This window comes from Sphaerodactylus townsendi, linkage group LG02 (genome assembly GCF_021028975.2).
Source record: "Sphaerodactylus townsendi isolate TG3544 linkage group LG02, MPM_Stown_v2.3, whole genome shotgun sequence".
Classification (NCBI taxonomy): Eukaryota; Metazoa; Chordata; class Lepidosauria; order Squamata; family Sphaerodactylidae; genus Sphaerodactylus; species Sphaerodactylus townsendi.
The window spans coordinates 79,791,693-79,819,111 of NC_059426.1; the positions used below are offsets into that span (position 1 = coordinate 79,791,693).

The following is a 27,419-nucleotide window of genomic DNA, read 5'->3' on the forward strand; positions in this document are numbered from 1 at the left end:
TATATTCATCTGCTGAATTCATGCTGGTTTTATGAATAAAGTTTTTAAAAGAGATCAGTACTAACCCAGATTAAGAGAAGTTTTTTAAAAAAAATATTACATCTTAATGGAGAAAAGTGAAGCAAAAATAAAACCAACAAAAAGATTTTTTGTAATTTTTTTATGTGACAATTTTTTCGTAGTATGGCATAGAGGTTAGAGTGCTAGACTAGAATCTGGGAGACCCCAGTTCAAACCCTTCACATCATGGAAGCTCACTGGGTGATCCTGGCCAGTTACACACTCATAGTCTAACCTACCTCTCAGGGCTGTTGTGAAGGTAAAATTGAGGAGGGAAGAACAGCATATATCACTTTGGGTTCCTTTTGGGGACAAAGGAGGGATATAAATGAAGCAAATAAATAAACTCACAAGAATGTGGCATTTGATCTACAGCTTTAAAAAGGCAGAATGCTTTTAAAAAACAGAATAAAAACTTTTTTAAATGTTTCTGTTTATCATCATCAATATATCTAATTCTCAATATGGCCCAATCTGTGGATATTTAAATATGGAGACTAGGGCCATAGACTGACAACACAAATCTTTCTACAAACCTGAGAAAATTCCTAGAGTTGTACAAAAATCTGAAATCTGAAAGACAAAAACAAAAAAGGGTGTTAAAATCCCCAAAATGATAGAAAATGTTGACAGAGAGAAATTTTTCTCTCTTTCTCACAATACTAGAACCAGGGGGCATTCATTGAAAACGCTGGGGGGAAGAATTAGGACTAATAAAAGGAAACACTTCTTCATGCAACGTGTGATTGGCGTTTGGAATATGCTGCCACAGGAGGTGGTGATGGACACTAACCTGGATAGCTTTAAAAAGGGCTTGGACAGATTTATGGAGGAGAAGTCGATCTACGGCTACCAATCTTGATCCTCCTCAGATAGCAAATGCCTTAGCAGACTAGGTGCTCGGGAGCAGCAGCAGCAGCAGGCCATTGCTTTCACATCCTGCATGTGAGCTCCCAAAGGCACCTGGTGGGCCACTGCGAGTAGCAGAGTGCTGGACTAGATGGACTCTGGTCTGATCCAGCAGGCTAGTTCTTATGTTCTTATGTCACATTGACTTTGCACAAATGTGCTCAAGTCACGCTGTGGAAACAAGATACATAGACATCATAAATGACTGCGCACTGAAACATCGGATCACAGAGCCAGCCGGAGTAGTGATTTTAAAATTGATTCTGTGTCTCAAGATGTGGTGAGGGATGTAGAGGTTGTTGCACCTGTTAGGAATAGTGATTACAATGCTATTAAATTCAGCACTCATGTCCAAAATTTTACCATTTGATTTCAGAAGAGGGAACTTGACAAAAATGTGGAGAATAGTTAAGAAAGAAGTTAAAAGTGAAACTCAAGACAGACAAATCCCTAGAGGATGCTTAGAAGCTATTTAAAACCACACTAAGCAGCAGCGAAGCTCTCAGGGGGTGGGGCGTGCGCGATGCACCGGGTGCATGGATTTGGGTCACGTGGGGGGGGGCGCAAAATCCCCAGCCCCTCCCCCTTTCCCCCACCCCCCAGCGGCGCCCCTCCCCACACACTTACTTTAGAAAACCGAGCAGGCTGGAGAACAGGCCTTCCTGTTCTGGTGGGAACTCCCATTTCCCAGAGGGTCTCACTGGGAGAATGTAAGTTCCTGGGGCTACCAGAAGAAGGCCTATTCTAAGCCTGCTCAAGAATGGAATCTAGCAGGTTCTCACAGGTTCCCAAGAGTAGGTTACTAATTATTTGTGTGTGCCTAGAGGGGGGTTACTAATTGGTGATTTTGCCATGTGATTTTTGCCTCAGTTACACCCCTCCTCTCAGCAGTAGTGCACAGAACTTGAAGCAGTCTAGCAGGAGGTGCACCGGTGTGCGTGGCAGCCTGCGCCTGCGTGCATTCCTTTCCCGCCCAAGGACCGGCGCAGTGGCTGCGTCCTTGCCACAGCCCTGCCCAGGAATGCCCTGTCCCTGGAATGCCCGGCCATGCTCCCGTCATGCCCTGCCCCGCCCATTGGTGCTATGCCACAGTTTGAATCCCACCACCATGGGAACCTGTTACTAAAATTTTTGGATCCCACCACTGGCCTGTTCGGTTTTCTAGAGTAAGTGTGGGTGGGGGCGCCGCAGGGAGGGCGCCATGGGGGGCTGGTGTGATTCCCCCCCACACTTACTTTAGGAAACCGAGCAGGCTGGAGAACAGGCTTTCCTGTTCTGGTGGGAAATGTAGTTCCCACCAGAACAGGAAGGCCTGTTCTCCAGCTGCTGCGATTTCCCTAAAGAAATGAAGATAAGGGAAGTGAAGCCCGAGGGATGCCACTGCTTGAGGGTGCTAGCGGGGGGCCGGCATGATTCCCCTCCCACAGCGGCCCCCCTGTGCCCCCCCCCACACTTTAGGAAACAGCAGGCTACAGAACAGACCTTCCTGTTCTGGTAGGAACTACATTTCCCAGGAAACCCTGGGAAATGTAGTTCCCACCAGAACAGGAAGGCCTGTTCTCCAGCCTGCTCAGTTTTCTAAAGTAAGTGGGAGTGGGAGGGGGCGCCACTGCAGGGGGGGTGCCACAGGGGGGGAAAGCCAGAGTGTGTACTGGGCGCACTCTGGCCCAGCTACGCCTCTGACACTAAGGCAGATTCCGCATGGGCCAAAAACAGCAGTGTGGAAATGGTGTTCACATCATTTTCACACCGCTGTTTTTGGCCCATGCAGAATCCACCTAATAGTTGAAATTCAGATAGAATGCATTTCACAGATTAGGAAAGGCACTGCCAAGTCTAAAAGAATTCCTGCATGATTAACAATACAAGTCAAGGAAGCTATAAAAATAAAGAGACTTCTTTTAAAAAATGAAAGCTCTGCCTCCGTGAATTGAACAGGAGGGCCACAGGTTTTGGCAAAATAAATTTAATTTGGTTTGCAAAAAGAGAATTTGAGGAGCAGGTTGCTAAAAGCATCAAGACAAACAATAGCCATTTCTTTAACTATATGCAGTAGATTCAGGCTAGATTATAGAAAATGCTTCTTTATGCAGAGTGTGATTAAAATGTAGAATTTACTGCCAGACAATGAATGTAGTGATGGCCACAACCAGAGACAGCTTTAAAAGGGGATTCGATAGATTCATAGAGGATAGTCTATCAGCAGCTATTAGCTATGGTAACTGAAGGGAACCTCCATGTAAACCTCTGAATCCCAGTGCCAGTAAGGCCTCAGCCTCTATGTCCTGTTATTGGCCCTCTAGAGGTCACTGTGTGAGAGGATGCTGGACTAGAAGGACCACGGATTTGATTGAGCAGGGTTCTTTTTATGTTCTTATGCCAACTTCTGTGTGCATAAAATTCCACCTGTAATTTCTAACTTATAGTTGGAATTGAAATATTTTAATGTTACCACTAAGCTCCTTTACTAATAGTTAAACTGAACTAATGCTTTGCTACATTCAAATAATGTTTGTAAATTTTTAGTGTAAAACATTTTCCCCCAAAACAATGATACATGTTTTCAGTTTTGACTGGATCCAAAATCAGCATCTGCTAAAGAACCTAATTTTAGTATTCTGTTGATCAATCACGATTGCCACAAATATCTATAGAGAATCTACCTATCAATTGCAAATGATAGTGAATTCAGTTGTGTGCCTCTTCTCTTTAAAAGAGGAGTTAAATATTTCTGTGTACATGTTTTTTTAATAAAGTCATTTTAAGGATGCATATTTTCCTTGTGTGATAGAAAGTGGCTTGAGATGCTACAGTCCAGCTGATGTCACTACAGATAATTTGGCTCCTGTGCATGTACATGGATTACAGAACAATCCTAAGAGGGGAGGGGTAGTTTTACCACGACTGGTGCAGCCACACAATCTCCAAAGAAGCTTGCTGTGCCACAAACCGCAAGGTGGAAGTGATGCTGCCTTTTCATACATTAGTGATAAAACATCCCAGAAATGCAAACAGGTTTGAAGCAAGAAGGCTGAACTAACTAAATAACTCAAATTTTGAGAAAACAAATGCTTATTAACAGAAAAAAAATTAGGGCAGATGTACATATTATGAGAAATATCATTGAAAATGGCAGCCCAGTGTTTAGCTTTGTTTCTCCTCCTCTATAATGTACAGTACAGTTTATCTTGATGTTATTTGGCTGAGAATGTTTAACTCCTGCCTGCATCATCCAGTTATATGGGCTAGGGAAATACAGCATAAATAATATTAAAATTTTAGAAATGTTACTACATGTTCCAGAGAGAGAAATAACTTGAGATGACATCACTATTGTCAGTGGCAGTCCTGTGTCTTATAACACGTAGTTCAATTTTCATTGGCAGATTTATTGAAAGCATGAAAGCTTAAAAAAAATTTGGATGAAGACTCAGATGTGAATGAACTGCAATATTCAATATAATTATGTGTGGCAAATGTAACTTGAATGTTCTGGATTCAAATTCCATGGACAGCTGCTGCAGCTTTCTGCTGTGATCACTTAAATTGTTAATTGCAAATCAGGTAACAGGAGAATACTGCTGTTCTGCAATGGTAAAGAAATGGTCGAATATAATTTTTACAAGTCAAATGAGAAAATGTTACTGTGGCAATTGTCTGTGTGTACTTTGCTTAAATATAATTATGAAAAACACTACAAAAATACCAGGGAGACAGTCTATTAAAGGTACTTAATCTGACCTATTTGGCATCCAACCACACCTGCTTATTAAAGGACAAGATAAAGCTGGGGATTTTTCTCTTCACTGATCTTCAGGCACACACACACACACAATGCCTCTTCATTCCTTTTATTCTGTTGTAAATTGGCAAGCTCTAATAGCACATAAATGAGGGGCCTAGCAACTCTTGTCTTATGAGGCATGTGAATGTGTACTTGGAGGATCAGCTAGAATATTCTATCACCACAGCACATTTGCTATCACGTAGGGCCTTTTAGTTTAGAAATAGTGATGATGGGGAATATGGTAGAGGTTTATCATGATTCCTGCTGTAGAAAAAGTGAGATCGAACTCTTCCCTGTTATATAAGAACTCAGGGGTACACACTCATGTATAAAATATAAAACAGAAATATATAGAAATATAAAACAGGCAAAGGAACCACTTTTTCATACAACATATGAAATTTATGGAACTCACTGCTACAAGATGCAGTGATTGCTTAGAGGACTTTTTTTTTAAAAAAAAGAAGGATTAGATAGATTCATGGAAGATAGAAGTGTCAATAACCACTAGTCAAGAAGGCTAAATTAAACCTCCACATGTTTTTCTGAACACCGGTGATTGCGGTAGGAATCAGTGGGACATAAGATGTTTGCCTTTATGCTCTGCTTGTGGGTTTTCCATAGGAATGCCAGCCTTTCGGTGGGACCTGGGGATCCTCTAGAATTACACCTCATCTCTAGAATATAGAGATAAATTCTTCTGGAGAAAATGGATGCTTGGAGGATGGGCCCTGTAGGACTGTACCCAACAGAGGTCCCTGTCCTCCCTATGCTCCATTCCCAAGTTTTCAAGAGCTTCCCAAGTTGGTTCTGGCAACTCTTCCCCCACCCCACTGATGCCCAAGGGAGCCCTGGCAATCTTAGGCCCCTTCTGCACGGAGGCAGAAGGGGTTGGGTCGGCGTAATTCACGCCGACCTGACGACGCTGGGACCATCCGCATGGACGGTCCCAGAACTGGCTGGGACAACGGCGCCACGGAGCGCCGTCGCCCGGCTGACCCAGCTTGTCCCTGGCCCTCCGACTCGTTGCCGAGGCCTGGACACACGCCCCCCGGCCCTGCACGCCTGCTTGAGCGACGCAGGGCAGGGGGGCGTGTCCCCAGACCTCGGCGACGCGCTGGAGGGCCAGGGACCAGGTAAGTGACGGGTGGGAGTGGGGGGGAGGGCGCCTTGGAGCCGCTGCTGTTCGCACGGCAGCGGCTCCAAGCCGGCATTTCCCAACAACCTTGCTCCCTGAGCGAGGTTGGGAAATGCTGGCTTCGCGCCAGTCGGGCGATGCGAGGACGGCGCGGCTGTGAAGCAACTGTGCCCCCTGTGCGAATGGCTCCCTGGGGACCGCGTTTTTGCCATCCCCAGGGCGCCATAAAACGCCCGTGCGGAAAGGGCCATAGTTTCCCAAGTAATCTGGTCAGACTAGATTGCTTTCTAGCAATTCTTTTCTTATGTTCTTATATGGGTCAAATTAGAGACAATAAAAATAGTAGCCACACTGAACTCCAGTTGAGATTGTTCTAATCTAACTACTAAAAACTTCTGGAGAAAAGTTTTCATTGGAAACCATTGTGAGAAGCAGCAAAAAGAAGAAAATGTTGCTGCAGAGAATATAAAGACTCCTTATTTTATCAGAACCAACCTTGTACATATTGAAGTAGTTGTGCTGGTTGCAGTAAGATGGTTCTAATTTTATGTAATTTTGTTAACTAGAAGGGAACATTTACAGACTCTAAATGTAGGTCTGCTTACTGGGAAATTTAACTCTTTTGGTATTTTTGGTGTTCTCATCTGCCTGACAAGCACACTAGGCTTTCCTATTACAGAAAGGATATGTGCATTTGCCAAAAAAATTAAATTATACTTTGTGCCCTGGAAAACCAAATTCTATGCTTTAAAAAATGTCAATGTTGAATCTGTATGTATGTATATTCTGTCCAAAGCCAAACAGTCAACAACCAAACTCCAAACTCCAGACATCCCTGTAAATCCATGGCTGATATTAGATGTCAGTCATTCTCCTCCTCTCTAGAAGAAGAGATGGTTTTTATGACCCACCTTTAAGGAGTCTCAAAGCAGCTTACAATCTAGCTTTCCATCTCCCCCCACAACAGATAAATGGGGATGAGAGAGCTCTGAGATAACTGTGACTTGCCCAAGGTGACCTAATGGGCTTAGTGTAGAGAAATGGGGAATCAAACCTGGATTCTGTCCCTCACAGTGGCTTACTAGCTTCATCTGGCTACCTGAAGCTACCTTAAAATTCATTTCTGGTCAGCTTCTTGAGAGGCTCTGAAGAAAAGAATTCCTAAAATTCCACAAATGCATTCAAGAAAATATGTTTACCCTCAAGAGACATTGTCCTCTACACTTGGCAAGATGATGCAGCCAGCTTTCCAAGTGGTTACCTGCACTCCTGAGGAAGACTGAAAATGTTCCATAGGGGATGGAATGCTGAGAGCAGCTCAGTTACAGAAAAGGAAGGGAAGGGGGGTTGTTAATTTTAAGGTCATCCACTTCTTCATTTTCACACTTAGGTGTGAAACAAAACTTCCTATCCCCAGGGAAATTCATTATAAATCAGATAACAGCTACTGGTTTGTGTATTATGATCCTTCCAAGGCTTTCTTCTCATTAATCCAACTATGCATTTCTCAAATTGGCAATCCTGCCTTTTATAATTTTTATGCCACAACCTCAACATTATTTGCAGCACAGATCTGAGTAGCTGAATAGCAGAGTCCTTGTTGCCTCAATGTTGCTGATATAGAATGTGTAGATCTGGCTTCATGTACCTACACATGTAAAGTTTAAGGCAGGACAGTCTTTTGAATTCTGATTAACTATTGACCTTATCAGGGGATTAACCCCCTTACAGTTTTATTGCTGTTGCTATTGGTTATGATGCTCTGTAGCAGTCAGAGGCAGCAATTGCTGCTGATGCTGATGGAAAAGAAAAGGTAGTGGATGGGGGCGGGGGAGAGGCAGCCTGAGGTATCGTCAGGGATTGGTTGCCTCTAATGTCAGTCTAAGCTGTGGGCCCCAGTTCTTCCGCCGCTCCAGCTCTCCTCGAACAGCTCCTAAAGAGAACTAAGGCGTGCAGAGTGCTGATGACTAGCATCATGCTTCTTATGCTTGGATCTTAGATTTCCCCTCTCTCTAAACACCATCTAAGAACTGCTCCTAGGCATCAGCTTCCTAGGCAGACAGAGGGGGGGAAGAGAAGAAGAGCGAATCTTCAGCCAAGTGGACTAAGATCAGCAAAAGAGTCGGAAGAGAGAGAGAAAGCGGCAGAGTGAGCGCTTTGCCTTGCACAGCGGCAAAGTGGGAATTTAAAGAGCTGCAGTGGAAAAGAGCCCACAGATTCCCCAACCACAACACAAGCATAACCTTGCAGAATTACAGAGCCAGGTAGAAATGACATCAACGGTCAAAGAAGGCAGCGGAGCTCAGCATGCACAGTATGTTGGACCCTATCGCCTGGAGAAAACCTTGGGCAAAGGACAGACAGGTTGGTTCTTTTGCAGTAGCAGCAGTAACAGTCGTAGGGTATAAGGTAGCAGCAGTTCCTGATGTTAGGGCAATGGGAGAATCTGGGCTTTCTGGTCTTTCCTTCTTCTTTTTTTGCTGTGACAGGTGATAATCAATGGTTTAAGGTGGCTTCGGTCTCTTTTTCACCCAAATTAAACCTTGTTTTAACAAGCTCAGGTTGCTTTGTGTGCATCACTCTTGGAAAGGGGTGGTGTTCTGATGACAGTCAAAGTGCATGCGGGGAGGGGCTGATTGAGTGGAGGGGGAAAGGAGGGGATGCTCTGCTGCTGGTGAATTTTGCTTTGATTCAGTGCACCACTTGAATTTCTTTCCTTTAAAAAAAGACTAGAAAGCAATTCAATTGAGAGGCACATAGCGGAGAGTGAAGAGGAGGAGGAGGAGGCAGCAGCAGCTGGGAGTTACCAGCAATGTTTTATGACATCATGATTGAAAAGGGTGTAGTCTTTAAGGTGCAGTTGTGTGTGTGTGGGGGGGGGGCAGGGGGAGATGATATTCCGAGCAATCAATGACTGTCTTCTGTGGTTATCTGAAAAGCCTTCTTGGCCCTGTGAAAACTGCAAAAGTCATCAAAAGAGCATTTAAAAATATAAAACCTTGTCCTGGCTCTGTTCATTTGTTTTAACCTAAGGATTATTTGGATGGGTGATTTAAGATTCCCTGTCCTGCAGTCAGGGGCCAGAAGGTTTTGTTGTTGTTGTTGCCTGAAAGAAACAATGGAAAGAAATATTAAAAGAAGGGAATGCCGTGCATCAGCAGGGAGCAGGTGCCTTTGCCCTACGTGACATAATTAGATCCCCTCAATGTATTCAAGATTTGGACTTGCAGGTTGCCTGGCTTGGTAGCTTCACTTCAAGGGCAGAGCGGTGGAAATTGTAAAGCAGCAAGCTATGCCAGAATGTCAAATTGCCACTCGTTCCTGGGTTTTGTTCTCCTTTTTGGTAACAGTTCCTGTTGACATTCATTCTTGTCTGGCAATTCCTTTCAGTGGGAGACCCCAGAAGTGGACTTTAGTCTCTCCAGGTGCACACATCTCGTTGACCCAATAGATCTTCTCTGGGGCCTGTGGGTGTTCAGTATTGTTCATTATGGTGGGACAATAAAACATGGTGCATTGTGTTTTGCCTTTTTTTTTAAAAAAAAAAGACAGCCGAGCTTTGCCCATCTGTTCTCTAAGGGATTTAATAGGCGTTTCCATCCCCAGCTGCTGCCTCTATTCTGCCTGTTTTCTTGCTGCCCTGCATGGCAGCAGCTCTGCAGTCCCTGCAATTTTCTTAGGGACAGAGTTGAAATCCAGATCTTTCTCTGAAAGAGGATAAGCTTTTCTATGATGATTGATTACGAAGCCCCCACCCACCCCAATTCTTTCTCATTCTCCTCCTCAAACCCCATAGCAACCGCTTGTAGTTATGAGAATGACATTGCTTTAAAACACAAAGCGGCTTTAATTTCCTAAAATAATTTTCTCCCCATACTGCACCAGCTTAATTCATCATTTCACCTTTATTCTTCCCAATACTGAATTTTAAAAAACCAGCAACCCAACCTCTTGCTACCTGGTTCACAATGAAATATGTGTAGGTAGGCAAAATATATCCGGCATGAATAAGCATCCAAGGAAAATACAAGTCTTGCCACAGTGATTGCAGTATCTTGGTGTGCCAGTAAAAAATATGGTATGCTGTATTTAGAGGGGATGTCTTGCAGAATACTGTTCATTGGTGACCATGCAAAAGGCCCTATAGCTGCAATCTTATACCTATCATAATTTTTTTCCCTTAGGCCATCAGAGATTTCTTTCTCAGCACACAGCTCCTTTACCGAAGAAAGAGTATTTTCCATTCTTACAAACACAGCAACACTGATCTTATGCATAGTTGTTTAGAAGTAAGTCCCATGACAAACGGTCAAGCAAGAATACATAGGATTGCAATCTTTGGCTCCAAAGTACAGTCTGGCATTATGTTCCTTAAGGGTTAGCTGCAATTCCCTCCTCCCTTTGCTAATCTTCCTATTTTATTGCTAAGTGATTAGAGGGAGAGAGGGAGATGGTGGGGTGTGTGTGTGTGTGTGGGGGGGGAGTATTCAGAGTTTCTGCTGTCCAGTTTTGCAGCTCTTGGAGAGAATGAATGGAAGTGAAGATTGTTGTTGTTGTTGGTTGTATAGTAAGTATAGATGAGTCTCTGTTCTTCCATTCATGTACATGTTAATGGACATACAATGCATAACAGATGAAGTCTAAGCAGTCTTATATACACTTACTTGGAAATAAGTCCCATGGAAATCTGTGGAACTACTTTCTAAATCAACATGCCTAGGACTGGCAATTTCCTTTTTTAGCCCCATCCTCACAGTATACTTGGGAGTGGTATACAACTGTTGTTTTCAATCCTATTCAGGTTTTGGAAAGAAGGATTCAGACCTGAACTGTGTTTTTGAGCATCATTTCCATGTTTTTCAGAAGGGAGGTGGTAAAGTTTTGGTGGGGAGGGAGAGATTAAAAAGTCAGTAGTTGCAGCCAAGGTGACCTGGCTGTGCTTTGTGAGGTAAAGTTGTGTAGGCCTGCTGCAACTAAAGCAGTGTTATGGTTGTAGAAACCATAGCATTACATAAAAGCAGAGAGAGGAATGGCAGTTACTTGCTGCCACTGCAATAGAAAATTTGGCCAAATGTAATAAGAAGCAAAAGTCTCGTTCTGTTATCCCTAGGTCTTCTGAGTGGATCTTCACAATCACACATTTCCTCCCCTCCCCCTTAAAGAGAGGAAACCTTAACACCCAAAAAATTATTGTTTTGAGGTTCTCCCTTACTTTTAACTGAATGAATCACTTGCTTGGGGCAGTCACTTGCTCTCCCATAAAATATGAGATTGTTTTGAGACTGAAGGAAACTTAGAAGACAAGGGCAGGGGTTTTACTTTGTTCCTAGGCAGACTAGGAAAGGTTGAAATGGAAATGTTAGTGGGTGCCTCCTGTCTGAACTTAGAAAGGCTTTCTTCAGCCTCCGCTTAGCTTTAAATGGTAATTTTCTCCACAAGCGCAAAAATAGGAATGTTTGCAGACGAGACCCTGCTGGTTTCTGCAAAGAAGTCCAGATGCTGAGTCTGTAGTATCAGTGGAAACTGTGACATCTGGTCCCGAGTATGCAAAACTGACCTGGCAAAATATACTCAAGATGCATTTCAAAGGGCTGGGTGATGGCTGTGCTGCTGATTCTCATTCAAAGCAAGAGAAGCAAAGCTTGTCCTGAGGAGCCTCCAGAGTTGGCACATCAGCCTTGCTGAAAGTGATTGATGTCACAAACGGAGGATTATGCGCTCCTGGTTTTAAAAGCAAGGAGAGGGTGCATAAAGCAGAAAACTGCAAAATATTTCTAGGAAACCTTGCCAAAATTTGGGGAGTGACCAAGAGCCAGAGAAGACATTCTTAATAATGCAGAGTAAGAATTCTATGCATGTATAATTAAACTGGACCGCAGTAGTAAGACAATTGCCCCTTTGTTACTGTAAAAGGCAGAGTTCAAAGGGGCTTTACTATTGTTTCCTGAAACTGAATCTATGGAATTTGCATCCAACGAAGAGTGGTAAGGGGCAGAAAATTCATGAAGCCCTGCAATAATCTTATGATCGTACATGTAAAATTGTATTATGAGGAAACATCTTTGAAAATGCTGACAACATATTACATATAAATGAAAAGCTTATATATTTTTCATTGAATTACACTATGGCATAGTTAATTATAGCAGGTTTGCACTGTAATTAACAGTAATGAACAAAAAGAATGTGCTTTTGTGTTTGCAGTAACACAACAGGAAACATTTGTGCTTAGATAACAGATCAGATGTGAAGACAAAAGCACAAAAATTCAAATTTATTATTCAAATTACATGGAACCCTCCTTAATTTGCTATGTGCAGTTATTTGCATGAAATCTGCATAATCTCTTTCATTATAAAAAGTGAAATCTAAGAATGCTTTGTTTTGGATTCCTTTTCAGTAATTTTACTAATGTCTTGTTTGAAACTTAAAATATCATGTCATTGAAGCTCTTGTAAAGCCATGTCTTGTAAAACTTTATTCATAACTGTTGACTTAGAATTTATGCAGTTCTAGCATGTCATTGGATTGAAGTTTTAGAGTACTCCATAATTACTTTTGCAAAACTTTGTTTGTTGGGGTACAGAGAATGAATTTAGGACTTTCTTTGCTAATTGACTCTTTTTCCTTTACTGTAAAAAAATCTGTATAGATTTTGGTGGTTTTAGTGAATATAATCCAGATTCTAAAATCATTTATTTAGAAGCAAATCCTAAGAAACTTCATCCCAAATAAGAGGACTTGAAAGGGTCAGCTTTACTGCAAAGCAAAGTGAAGTGGGCTCTATCATTCTAGAGCAATATCAGATTGGTTTTAGGTTTGGTTATGGAATGGATATTGACTTGGGCCGTTTCCGCACGGCGGCGGAAACGGCTGGGTCGGCGCATTCCGTGCAGACCTGAAGACGCTGGGACCGTCCGCACGGACGGTCCTGGGAAGAGGCGGGACGCCGGCGCCGCGGAGCGCCGCCGCCCCGCCGACCTGGCTTGTCCCTGGGCCTCCGGCACGCCGCTGAGGCCTGGGGACACGCCCCCTGGCCCTGCACGCCTGCTCGAGCAGCGCAGGCCAGTGGGGCGTGTCCCCAGGCCTCGGTGACGCGCCGGAGGCCTAGGAACAAGGTAAGTGCCGGATGGGGGAGGCGGCGTGAAGCCGCTGCCGTTCGCTTGGCAGCGGCTTCACGGCGTATTCCCAAAAAGAACGCTTCCCAGCATTCTGGGAATACGCCGGCTTCAGGCGAGCCGAAATAGCGGGTGGCCAGCGAGGGTGGCGGCGGCTGCGCTTGCAGCTGTGCCCCGTCGCGGAAAATGTCAGCGGCCTCAGGAGATCGCAGGCGTTTTTTACCGTCTCCAGGCCGTCATTTTCTGCCCGTGCGGAAACGGCCTCTGTTAAAATGATGATTGAATATTGCTGGTGGATTGACAGGCAGAATGTGACCCTGTTGATTCTGTGGTCTTTCAGGGGCTTTTGAGATCATAGCATCCTTTTATACTGCTTGGTTAGGCTGGAATGGGAATAACACAATCTTCCTTTGTGTTGATTCCATTCCTACCTGTCAAGAATGATAAAGATTATGTATGGAGCTAACTGTTCTGCTCAGTAGACTTTTCCTCTGGGTTCTTCAGGAATGTATCTTATGCTTAGAATCTACATTAAACCACTTGCAGCAGATGTGAGAGGTTTTAGAGTAAAATATAATCTCTGTAAAAATGATAGCCAGTATACTGAAGCTCTGACCAGACTAGATTGAGTACAGTTAGTTAATGACTAGCTGCTCAAAGACTGAGGGATCAGCTTGTTATGGAGGAGGATGCACTCCTCTTGAAGGACCAAATTCATATCTTGGGGGTTCTGCTGGATCCTAGTTGGAGGTTCAGGTCCTTTCCATGGCATACAATGCATTTTATCATATTTGGCTGATATGCCAACTATTGGCTGTTTCTCAAAAAGCATGACTTAGCTGTGGTTATCTATGCTCTGACCACATCTAAAGCAGCTACTCTCATGTGCTCTGATTGCAGATACATTTGAAAACTAGAAACAGACAGGAAAACTCACCAGAGCAGTTCTCTGGAATCATTTTCAGGTTCCATGTAAAGCCATGTAAATATATTTGGATTGCCAGAGGGAGGAAAAGAATAAATAGTGTGAGGAGGGGATAGGGAAAGTGAGGTTCTGTGACACCCTAGAAGTCCTTGAGGATTCCTTACCATGCATATAGGCCTGGCCCAGTGGCCAACGCCACACAACTGGGAAACACGTTTTCTATGTTGAGGCTGCTGGGGGGAGGAGTTTAAGAATGGGGGCAGGTAAAGAAAGGCTGCCTTTTGGATAGGAAGGAGATAGGATCACCAACTCCAAGTTAGGAAATACCTGGAATTTGAGAGGTAGAGCCTGGGCAAGTTGAGAAGGGGTGGGGCCTCATAAAGGTCTAATGCCATAGATGCCACCATCCAAAGCAACTATTTTACCTGGAGAAATTAGGGTCATCAACCTCCAAGAGGGGGCTGGAGATCACCTTAGAATTGCATCTGTTGTCCAGGGGACAGTGATCAATTCCCCTGGAGGAAATTACTACTTTGAAGGGCGAACTCTATGGCATTATACCCTGCTGCAGTTGTTTCCCTCACCAAACCTTGTCACCCAAGACTCCATCCCCAAATCTCCAGGAGTTTCCTATCTTGGAGCTGGCAACTCTAAGGAGACAAGGAAGGAGAAGATGGGGAGAAACTGCAGGGATTTTCAGGAAAAGGAAAGAGAAGCATAGTGGTGGAGAAGCATGATGTCCCCTGCAACTCCTTTAGGGTTTCTGCTTGTGTTATTTTATTACTCCCCCTTCCATTTGCTACCATCATCACTGGGATAAGAAGCTTTCTGGAAACACCCTGAGTTTGTTGCATAATAGCTTTTAATACTTTGAACTGGCATAATTCCAGTTCTAGATATTTTGATAAATTAGTTCCTATGATGCATCTATATATGAGTTTAGATTTTGATGGAACAAGGACCACACTTCCCAGACTGTAAAGTTCTTGAAAAGTTTCTTATGCAGAAATTGATATACTGGCTCTTTCTTTCTGATCTGATATTGAACAGAGGCTTGTGAAATCTGATTAACTAAGTTTAAAGGCTTCTGGGGTGATGTTCTTACAAAGACCACAGGAGGAAGTAAGCACGTACGTGATTTGCACCCCTTCGGCAGAGGGTGGGGACTCATATGATTCAATAGTTCATTTTTAAAATTATTTTTACATAGAAGCTAGTATAGAAAGAGAAGGCTAATCCAAAATTCTTCCCTCTGTTTTGTTTGAGAAATTTTTGTTCAGATGAATGTTCGATCATGTGACCCACTTGGTCACAACTGGTATAATCCTGATTTTTGTCTTCAAAACCAGTTTGAAATAGGACTTTAAGGGGTCTTGTAAGTTTGCAGGCATGTGTTTTCTTCAGTCTTCTATTGAATTAGGCGGAATTGGTTTCCTTTAAGCAATTCTCAGCACAATGGTTGGGCTTTTCTTTTGTACTACTGGTTTTGCTGCAGTGGATACCAGTATATAAAGAGTTAATTGTCTTGCTTGATCAATGCAAAGGTAAATTTGCTTTAAAAAAACCCTCTCAAACTGTTCATGTTTTCCATTGATAAAAATCTGATTAAAGGAATTTGTGTATCAGAATGAATACAAATGAGAATGCGTTTGTCATTATATCAGTATCTATTGTTTGTTGCAAACATGAGAAAGTCAAATCAGCCCCTGAGAAATATAGATCTTACAGCCCAAGCGGGGGGCGGGGCACAATCCACTTGTGGGCCTGCACTGGTGGATTTGCCCTCCCCAAAGCACCTACCCTGGTGGAGGGGAGGGGAACATGTTGGTGCAGCAGGGGTGGGTTGGGGGCATGCCTGGGAGTGGAGCCAACATTAGTCAGCTTCCACCCTGGCTTTGTAGCCAGTTATGCCATGGTCCAGGCCTTGGATTTACAGTCCATTAAACCCTAGTGATGATAGTGAGGGGGTTGTTTTACTGCCCCCCCCCCCATACTGCCAGAAGATTCTCTGGAGATGGCAGGGTGGTCCTGTCCCCTGCAGTAGTGGTCCTGTCCCCTGCAGCCTGGGGCTGCAGTAGTGGTCCTGTCCCCTGTAGCCTGGGGCTGTGGATTGGGCTGCCCAAATTTTGAAGAATAAGGATGGCATCTGTTCACTTTCACCACTGTGATGAGGGCTATAAGTTATTTTTTAAATGCTGGCATTTTCAAGATTTACATGCTGTGCAAATTTCTTTAGAGCATATTTATGCGTTTTGTACTTGCTATATGGCTGTTTGTTGTAGAATCATGAGGTCATAGTTTGCAGAAGAGATATATCTACATGGGACATTTGCTAGCATATGCCCCCAGGGACATACAACTCACAGGGGCATGGGGGGAGGGTCAGATGACCCCTGATGCTTTCATGTTGGGGAGCACAAAATCACCATCCAAACCCCTCCTTCCTCCCCATCCATATACCCTCCCAACTACCTCAAGCCAGGCCACAGAGGGCCCAGAAACAGTCACCCCAGCCCCGACCACTCCCATTGCAAAGCTCTCTGGGCCACAGAAGGCCCTGAGAAAGCGCCCCCCATCCCAACTCAAGCCAGGCTGTGGAGAGCCTGGTGAGAGCTTCCCAGTCCCACACCCTTCAAGCTCCCTGGGCTGCAGAAGGCCCAGAGTAAGCGCCCCCATCCCAAGTCAAGCCGGGCCACAGAGAGCCTGGTGAGAGCTTCCCCGCTCCACCCCCTTTCAAGCTTGCTGGGCTGCCGAAAGCCTGGCAAGACTTTCCCCACCCTGCAGCCTGGGGGGCTTGGAGGGGGACAGGGTGGGAAAGCTGCCGCTGGGCTCTCTGTGGCCTGGCTTCAGTTGGGATCGGGGGGCTTCCTCTTTGCCTTCTATGGCCCGGGGAGGGGGTGGGGGGCAGCTCCCGACAGGCTCGGTGAGACCTTTCCCACCTCCACTCATCCTGCAGCTTGCCAGACCACCAAGAGCATGGCGAGATCTTCCCGGCCCTTAGCCCGGGGAGCTTCGGGGTGAGCAGAGGTGGGAAGCTCCTGCTGAGCCTGGTGGGAGCTGCCCCCAGTGCTGGCCTCTCCGAGGAAGTGCCCTGTGCCATGTGGTGTTCTCTCAGTCACAGCAAGGCCCTGGGGGAGGAGCTTCACCCATCACTGGCTCCCACAGCCTTGTTGAGGGGCCAGCAGAGCCAGGTGGGGCCAGTAGCTGCGGGTGCTGGTGATGGATGGTTCGCCTCCCCCGGGGTCTTGCCACTGCCCAGGAGAATGCAGCCCCACTGCTGGCCTCTCCAGGGAAGAGCCCCAGGCCATTGCCATCTGGCTGCATTCTCCCGGGCCGCAGCAAGGCTCTAGGGGAGGCTCTTTGACCATCGCCAACTCCTGCAGCTGTTGGCCCTGCTTGGCCTTGTTGGCCCCTCAACAAGGCTGCAGGGGCTGGCAACTGCCGGGACTCAGCATGGCCCTGAGGAGCATCTGGGGGCAGGCCTGCAGCAGGCTCCTGGCAGGCCTGCAGCAGGCTCCTGGCCCAGCTGGGAGAAAATGGTGCCCAGGGCCTACTCCAGTGCCCCCCTGCGATCCTGGCGGAGGTAAGTGGGGCACCGGGGGAGGGGTGCTGGAGCAGGCTGGGCCCCTTCTGCTACTGCTGTTCTTTGTGTGCTACAACCAATGCTTCTGTTTCTGTTCATTATAATTGTACTGTAACACATGATTTATAATTATACTGTAATTACTGTTATTACTTATGATAACAGTTTATATGATGTACCTTTGAATGTTTTTGGCTAGCATTTGGAAATTTTAATGTTAACATTTTCTGTATTATATTGCATGTTTCTGAATTAGCTATTACATAAATGCATTTTGTATACTCCTGTTTTAGCCTGAATATGCATCATCATTGATTTAGCTTTCACTCTTCGATGTGTATATTATTCATACACATGACTAGCAGTGTATACTCCAGTCTGTTGCATTTGGATTGGAGCAACTCTGCATAGGATTGTACTGTAGATATCTATTTATATAACTAGAAAACATGTACTGATGGTCTCTGTATTGGTTGAAAGAAAGATGGATGTCATCTGTGCTGGCATTTTCTGTAGAATGGTGGGTATGTGTTTATATATGATTGAAGTTATGAAATTGTTGGCTCTATCCTATATGTGACTCCCCATGAAGAACAAGGCATAAAGATAAATCATGTGCACTTTGACAATCTGTTTCTCCAAAACATAAAGTCATTAACATTTTGAATCAAGTTTCTATTGTGTTTTTTTTCCTGAAGGGCTGAGTGATACTCCTTGAGCTTTTGGGAAGGTGGTATATAAATGGTTGCAGTATTTGCAGTTTTCAGTGTTTAACCAAGTATTTTTTGAGCAAGAGGATTTTTTTGTCAGAAAGGTCTGGATCTTGGCTAGTACTTTAGAAATGAGAGCTCAAAAGCTTGGGCTGTACATATTCTCTGCAACAGAGAGCAGCCCGATTGTCTTCCACCAGTTTGATTGTCTTCCTTTTCGACTGGGCCCCTGCCTGGTAGAATGTTCTGTCTGAGAAGTCAAGCCAGGGCCCTGTGGGATTTGGCCCAGTTCCTCAGGTTCTGCAAGATGGAGATGTTCCACCAGGCACATGATTGAGGACTTTCAGCTGCTCTATTACATCCACCAGTCACTCAGCAGAGCCCCCTCTCTTCTATACCCCCCCGTCCCCTTCCTTTCTTACTTGTGGATGGTCTTTTAGTCTTGGGAGTCAACTCTACTGAGAGTTTACTGTCCCATTTTAGTTATTATTTACTCTTTTATGGAACTTAGTCTGTTTTAACTGTTTCTGATTTTAAATGCATATTTGACTTCTTGTTACCTGCCTTGAGCCCTGCTGTGGTTTTTTTTTTTGGTGGAGGGGGATCTAAATAAATAACACCCTTCTGTATACAAGTGAGAGAAGAGATGAGTTTGATGAACAGATGTTACAAAGCATTGGGAAAAGGATCGCTTCTTGTGGCACCCCACAGATCATGGGATGCCATTTGGAGTTCTCTCCCCCCAATGTCACTTGCCATTTTGTTTGTTTGCTTAATGTTGTTTGGTCATGCTTCAGCAGACAGTTTGAGACACTAGATGTTTTCCAGTTATAAAATTATATTTTGTATTTTCAACTTTAGGAATTTTGTAGGGTGTTCACTTTTTTAACTTTAGGAATTTTGTAGTGTGTTCACTCAGGACTCGAAGCTCCAACTGCTCAGAGATACAAAGGTCTGCAGTTTAAAAATAGCAAAATTCCCAGCTTCCTTGGGAGCAAACTGGTTGAAAGCACAGTTTGCTTGTTTTTCTACATGGCTACATTGTCAGATGAGTGGGATTATATTGCTATTTATATACCTAAATCTCAGGCATCACCAGGGTTACAGAACAGGAATTCTTTATATACTGTTTTGCTACTATTAAGACAGCTTTCCCTTTGTCATATATCTCCGCTCTAGTTGGGACTATTACACTTATGTTCATTTTCAAGTGATACCTAACTTTTATCATTTCATGAGGTGACAAGGTGAACCACAATGACTGATTGTAGAATAACTAGATTTGAGTTCAGTAACTCATTAGAAGACCAAGAAGATTTTGGGGGTATATGCTTTCAAGAATCAAAGCTCCCTTCACTCATACCCTTAGAATAATTTGCTCTACTGCAGACTGCCATGGATATCCTCTGAAGAAACGTCTGAATGTGTAATAATTGTAGTTTCTCACAATTTAAGTTACAAATGATAATGTTGCATATAACTTGAAGTGGGAATGCAGACCGATGTCATTACTGTTGAGAATACTGTACATTAGGTTGAGGAGGGAGTATAGACAAATTAAAACATTTATCAACAGGATGTGCCTTGTGGGAAATGCCTCCACATGGGCTATACAAAACCTCTCTTGATGTTTTCAGATGATCCCACTTGGATATCAGTGTTTTGCACACTCCAGACCATTCTGGTTTGTCAAACAAATTATGTCAGTTTGGCTTTAAATTGTCCCCTACAGGAAAAGGAACTTTCTGATTCTAGAGAAACTGTTGCATAGTGTTATGCTGTAATTCATTTTTGAGTGACCAGTAGATTATAAGAAAGGCCACATAAGGTTTTAAAACATTTTTCTTAAAAGGAAGATGGATATGCTTCCATTTGCTTGGGCATAACTTTATTACTATTTTCAGAAAAGACTGCAAACATTCCTGATACCCATAGAATTTATCTGTACTAAATGAGAACATGCATGGTTGATTCCTTCTGCTTATTGCTTGGGTCAAACAAGACAATATATTTATGTCCTGAAAGCTTCACAGTGTATTTTTTTTCAGTAAAGTTCCTCATGATTCAAATTATTTGCTGAATGAATTGATACTCTCTTCCTGATATGGAACATTGGGAACCAGATGGTGATTTCCTCAAAGTGTAATCTGAATTTATGTAGTATTTTCCTGTTTCTGTGCAGTGTGATTTTGGAGCAATTCCTTTTGTTGTTAAAGCACATGCTTCTTTATTGTTAGTTTCTTGCTTGATATACCATTTACTTGATAATTTCTTTGCTTTAAACTTGGTTTTGTGTGAAGTTGCCCAATCGTTATCATACCTCTAAGCTGTGTGCTTATGTAGATACCGAACAGATGAGCAGTTTTAAAGACAAGCTCAAAGGAAAACTGGGAACCTGAATTTGGTCCTCCTGTGAATCCCCTCCAATAAGTGCAAGTTCCATTAGTACTGACTGCACCAAACCAACTGGACATGCATGTAAATCTGATGGTTCGTGAGATGAAGCCCAGGGAGGCTTTTATAGGAGGGCCCATAACTTCATGGAAAAGTGCACACTTTGAGTGCAGAAGGTCACAGATTCTTCACATCCCCAATTAAAGGATCTCACGTTGATGAAATGGGAGAGAAATTGCCTGAGACTACAGAGAACTGCTACATATATTGACAGCTTTATATATATTCATCCTTGCATGGAAATTATTCCAGCAGTGAGGCCTGTTAATGGAGGCCAGTTTTTACATAAAGCCTACATTTATTCAGTCGCAACTAAATTGATATATGTTCATTTTGTTTCTCTAAGTGTTCAGCAAAAGGCAAAAAAGTTGCCAAGTAAATAATTATTATTTAAAACATTTATTCATATCTATATTCACCAAAAGTTTGGGTGAGATTTTTTATGGTAGGTCCCCCTCTGTTGATCTGATTATAAATCATTGGTCTGTGACTTTAACATCATGAATAATTGGTATATGATTTAAGTCTAGTGGTGTGATTTGGCAGTTTTATTTATTTTTCTTTTTAAGTTATTTAAATATCCAAATTACTGTGAGAGAAATTAATGGCTGTGGCTGGCCTGAGAGCTATGAATCAAATATATGCATCCTAGAATTAATATCAAGTGAGACTTACCTATTCACAGAATTTGTCCTAGTCTTAAAGTTTGGGATGTGTTTCTTTTTATTCAATAAACTATACAACTAGATCTAAACACAAAGATGTTTCTATATTTTGTTTAACATGTGGCATTTTCTATCTTCAAGGCATAGTTGTGATTTCTACAAAACTGATTATTTGGATCAAAAATGTATTCTTGAGGTGATCATCTCCTTCAGGGTTCATTGTTGCCTCAGTCAACATTATTACTTGTTGCAAGTATATTATTTTGCTAGTTGATCTGCTCTTGTCAGTTCATGGAAGAAAAGAGATTAGGATGGCTTCCACATAGGGTGAGTATAAGCTGCTATTGATGTGGAAGCAGCAATAAATGATGTGGAAGTATATTGGAGTGTCTGCATGCTCCATCCATGTCTATTCCCTACTGTCTCTGCTGCCACCCCCATTCTTCTGTCTCATTGGTAAAGAAATGCCAACAGATGACAATCATGTTGGGATCCCTTACAGTCCAACAATCACCCTTTCCCTTTGCTTTGCAACTGAGCCATGGTGTGTACCATGGTTTAGGGTGGAGGGGGGTGGGTGCGTGGAGGGAGAGATCTAGGGTGGAGGGGGTGGGTGGGTGGATCCCTTCAGGGATGGGGTGGTATACCAAATTGAATATAATGATGATGATGATGATGATGATGAGGATAATAGGCCTAAATTTTAAGGGAGGATGCAGAGTCTAGCAGACTGGCCACATGGATGCTATGCCTGCTGCCATTCTGTAGTCCTTCTTTGAATCAGCTCAAAGAGATTTTCTTCTGCTCTGTTTGAAAGGTGAAAAGTATGGGATCCTCACAAGTTGTAATCTGTATAAATATGATGTAATGTAGAAACTCCCTTAAAAAGTGAGTGCCTCCTACTGGCTACACGGGGCAAATCCATGATTGGAAGCCTCCTGGAACTACAAATGGAAAAGGGAATAAAACTGAACATGTGCCTAGAAAGTAGAGTCTTGACACTCTAAGGAGTGAACATCTCTTCTGTACTAAGGGTACCATGAATAAATCAGGAATTTCCAGCTAATTTACATACTTTAATGATAAGCATTTTTTAAAGTGTAACTAATAGTTTCACAATGGAATTAATTCAGACAGGAATCCCAGTATAAGCTATGCTTTTTGGAAACTGATTTCACAAAACACTTGGCTGAGAGCTGAAAATATTCTCTGTTATTGTCCTCTAAAAGACAATAGTAAAAATCTTATACTCAAGATCCTTTAATATAACATTTTCCTTTGTCAACCAGCAATGACAGTGTGGATAGTACATTGTCTACCATATTGTTCATACAAATAGAGGTAAATATAGCAGCAGTCACTAGTCATTGGATTGATAATGGCACTTGAGGCAAACAGTAATCATTCTGGAAACAAGAAGAAATTATGGCTATTAAGTACCGTAATCAAGGATTTTGATACATTCAGCGAGAAATTGGACTGATATTTTAAAAAAGCTTCCAAACAAGCTGATAATTTCACCCTTCCCTTGATCTATTTGCAGTTTAAACAGTATACTAGGGCTGCAGGTATGACTGTACTTGCTGTTTGTAGAGTAAGGTGCTTTTGTGTGCCAACTTTTCACTTCTGTTATTGACAAGCTAGCTGGATTTATATAAATCTGTACATGTCTAAATAATCTAGTATTCTACTTTGCCAGTTTTCTTGGTAAGAAAACTGTATATATGTATTTTATATTATTAATAAATTCAAATATGTAAACAGGACAGCGTCATCTATCTAAATGATTTGGAAGAATATCCAAAATTAGAAACTTAAACAAATGAGAGTGCTTGTTTACATTGGCATACAGTTGAATAGATTCGGATTGGGATGATGTCAGGAGATTGTGAGACAAGAAGCAAGAAGCCTTAAATCTCTATTTTACTTAGGAATGCCAGCCTCCAGATAGGTCCTGGTGATCCCCAGTAATTAGAGCTCATTTCCAGATGACAGACATCATCTGCTGTGCCGTACACTTCCTTCCTCTGTCTACTAAATGACATTCTGTGTTCCATGATATATGTGTGGGGATGAGGGTGCGGTCCGCCCTGCTGAATAATTTGACCACAATTAGTATGCAAAAAAATTGATGTTAAGCTCCTTATAGATTAAATGGTTCCACGTCATCTGTAGGTTTGATAGAGCCAGTGTGTATCCTTGGTTGTGATAGAGCCAGTATACTAGGGCTGCAGGTATGACTGTACTTTTAATTATCTTAATTTTATAGTTAACTTTTTAGAAATTACTGGAAAACTGTTTTCAGTAAATGTTCTTCTAGCTCAGGGGTAGGGAACCTTTAACACTCAAAGAGCCATTTGGACCCGTTTTCCATGGGAAAAGAAAACACTTGGAGCCGCAAATAATTTTTGACATTTAAAATAAAGATAACACTGTATATATTGGGGTTTTTTATCTTTTACTCCGCTCATTCTGAGAAGTGCATGGATGCGCTCTGCCCTGCCATACCTGCAGGTGTGGGCGGCAGGCAAGGATAAATAGCGGCTTGGCCTTGCCGGCCGAGTGCCTAACTTCCAATGGGGCAGGCGAGAGGGGAAGCCCGCAGCATGGCCCAGCCGGCTGTGGGCAGTTGGTGCGCCCGCCCTGCAGGGCAGGCAAGGATGGGGCCAGCAGCTCGGCTCGTGGAGCCGCAGTGCAAGCGGGCAGACGCATGCCTCGGTTTCCAGGTTCTCACCTCTGTTCTAGCTGCCTGCACAATTTATCAACAGCAGCCTTGTTATCTCCTCAGGCTCAGTTCATTTGTAATACTACAGTTTAGCAGTAGAAGCTTTCATAGAGTAAAAAATGAATGTGCATTTTTGTGTGTGTTTCACTGGTATGATACAAAGGCATTTGGATGTGCATATGCAAAGCCCTCATGAAGCCAGTTATTTGTCTGATTGATTAAAATTGATGTTAAGCTCCTTATAGATTAAATGGTTCCACGTCATCTGTAGGTTTGATAGAGCCAGTGTGTATCCTTGGTTGTGATAGAGCCAATATTTATCCTTGAAAACCTTATAGAATCATGTTTCTTAGTAGGGCAGATATTGAGATTCTAGTAGTTTGAATGAAAGAAAACTCCTGCTACCTGAAGTTTTTTTCTTAAGGGAATGTGTACATGATCCTCAAGTATTTTTTGTGAGAGCATTGCATCCTTGCATCCAGGTGAAACGAGGCTGTTAGGCTCCCATTACTGATGGCTGCAGCTGCTGTGGCCTGCCCTTCCATCCTGTTGTTTCTAGACCCTTTATGCTCTGTTGTTTCATATCTGTTCAATAACAGATGTCTGCTTCCCCCAGGATGGGCTGTGGTTTTCCCATCATGGCCTGCTGTGCCATACACTTCCTTCCTCTGTCTACTAAATGACATTCTGTGTTCCATGATATATGTGTGGGGATGAGGGTGCGGTCCGCCCTGCTGAATAATTTGACCACAATTAGTATGCAAAAACTAGTCTTGCGCAATTCCTCTTTCTTTCTTTCTTTCTTTCTTTTTTCTTTTCTTTTCTTTCTCTTTTCTTCTTTCTTTCTTTTTCTTTCTTTCTTTCTTTCTTTCTTTCTTTCTTTCTTTCTTTCTTTCTTCCTTCCTTCCTTCCTTCCTTCCTTCCTTTCTTCCTTCCTTCCTTCCTTCCTTCCTTCCTTCCTTCCTTCCTTCCTTCCTTCCTTCCTTCCTTCCTTCCTTCCTTCCTTCCTTCCTTCCTTCCTTCCTTCCTTCTCCCATTTGTTGCACTGTTCTGTTTTTCACCGTAGGACACTGTCACCTCATTGATCCAGAAAGTGGTGCACTGTGCCGGATGCATTACTCTGCTTTCTTCCTGAAGGGAGAGTGGGTGGAGAGAATCACATTTAGCTTCTTATATGCCTACTGACTCTTGGAGCAGAAGTAATATTAAAGGCTTAAGGAAGAAAAGCTTGGAACTGTTGATACCATCATAGTTCTGTAGCACTGTCCTTGGTCATTTTTGCCTATTTGAGTCGATAAGATCACAGAGCAGATATAAAGTTTCCTTTCACGTGAGCAGACACCTGTACAGTCTGCCTTGTCCTCATTTTAAAAATAATGTGAATGTGTGAATGGATTGCTTTTAAGAGTTAGCAGGGCTAATTTGTTGCTGTTTGTAGAGTAAGGTGCTTTTGTGTGCCAACTTTTCACTTCTGTTATTGACAAGCTAGCTGGATTTATATAAATCTGTACATGTCTAAATAATCTAGTATTCTACTTTGCCAGTTTTCTTGGTAAGAAAACTGTATATATGTATTTTATATTATTAATAAATTCAAATATGTAAACAGGACAGCGTCATCTATCTAAATGATTTGGAAGAATATCCAAAATTAGAAACTTAAACAAATGAGAGTGCTTGTTTACATTGGCATACAGTTGAATAGATTCGGATTGGGATGATGTCAGGAGATTGTGAGACAAGAAGCAAGAAGCCTTAAATCTCTATTTTACTTAGGAATGCCAGACTCCAGATAGGTCCTGGTGATCCCCAGTAATTAGAGCTCATTTCCAGATGACAGACATCACTTCCCCTGAAGGGTATAGTACCCCATATAGATCTCCACTTTCAAATCTCCAGGAGTTTCTCAACCTGATTCTGGCAATCCTATCTCCATCTCCCACCAGTGGCCTTAGGTGGGCTGGCAACCCTAATTTCCCCACCTGCTTTGGCAGATCACATAGAGCAGCAAGCAAAAAGGCAAAAAGAGTCCTGCAAAGTTTTCACATTTGTTTCTGTTAACTTGGCTATACACTAGATTAATGGACACATTCTCACCTTGCCTATATAGCACTTTCTAGTATTTTGCATCCTATAACTTTGTCTGCTTGGCAGCTTGTGGGTTTGTCAAACCTGGTTTGGAAATTCATGGAGATTTTAGGGGTGGAGTCTGAGAAGGATTTGATTTGGGGAGGGAAGGACCCTCAGTAGGGTATAAAGTCATAGAGGCTACCCTCCAAAGAATCGATTTTCTCCAGTGTGGAGATCAGTTGTAATTCTGAGATTAAGTCAAGGCCCCATCTGGAGGTTAGCAGTTCTAACCTGCTTGCCTCACTGGTTCAGTTTAGACCTTTTGAGAGATCCGCCACAATATTTCCTTCCTTGCGCCAGTCCCTTTCTGTGACTTGTACTGCACCCTGTGGTTGCCCATGCCCTAGTACTGTTAGACACTCAGGAGACTGGAACATTGAGATCTATCTAATAGAAGCGATCCCAGCCTGATGGAATGCCCTATCAAATGAGGTTCAGGCACTGTGGGACTTAATGCAATTCTGCAGAGCCTGCAAGATAGAGCTGTTCCATAAGGCCTATAGTTGTGGCATCAATGGTTCACCATCTTGTGGCCCTCATCTCTCTCCCATCACCTTCCTCCCTTACCTTTTCTGTATAGATCATGGGATTTTAATATATACCAGTAATTTATTGAGATTTTACCGCTATCAGGATATGTTTTACTGGCAGACCAGGTTTGCTGGATCCCGTCTACTACTTTTCTGTATTTGAAATTGAGTTTGTACTAATCAAATCAAATCAATAAATAATAAATAAAACAATTTTAAAAAGGTCTTCCCAACTTTCTTATAGTTTAATACCCAAAAGGATTAATGACAAATTCCTTCCTTATAAGCATTCGTTCTATTGTAAATATTAACTTAAGAAATCTCCGCATTCATTTCTGACTATTCTGTCAAAGTGATGTTTACAGCAGCTAATGCATAATTGCAGAAATTTCTCTGGAGATCCACTGAAGTGCAAGTTGAAGGGGTTAGTGCAGGGAAGTAAGGTGGGTCATGTTTGCCCCAGCTGAGATTAAGCTTATAGCATTTTGTATTTTAATTTTTTTTAAAGATGGTTGCTGGATTGGATAGCTATTGTAGTGATTGGTAACTTCCCCAAGGTATTGGTGGAGCAGGTTCAAAATGGCTTGGACATGAGTCCATGAGTTCATAAAGAAGTGTTGGATAGAAATGTTTTAAATAAACAACATACCAAAGTTTTTCTGTTGATTCAGAATGAGAAACAAGG

At 42.8% G+C, this 27,419-nt stretch overlaps 1 protein-coding gene across 17 annotated transcripts in view; it reads left to right on the forward strand.

Moving 5' to 3' along the window:
• The first annotated feature begins 7,798 nt into the window (after nucleotides 1-7,798).
• Nucleotides 7,799-27,419, forward strand: part of BRSK2 (BR serine/threonine kinase 2) — a 490,293-nt gene continuing 470,672 nt past the window's right edge. For 5 of the 17 annotated variants that reach the window (XM_048487083.1, XM_048487088.1, XM_048487086.1 and 2 more), the window contains exon 1: nucleotides 7,800-8,258. In XM_048487083.1, the coding sequence (XP_048343040.1) occupies nucleotides 8,165-8,258 (94 nt within the window). In that variant the 5' untranslated portion in view covers nucleotides 7,800-8,164. Of the gene's footprint in view, nucleotides 8,259-27,419 lie in introns of all 17 variants that reach the window. The other 12 variants (XM_048487096.1, XM_048487098.1, XM_048487099.1 and 9 more) reach the window with 4 other exon arrangements.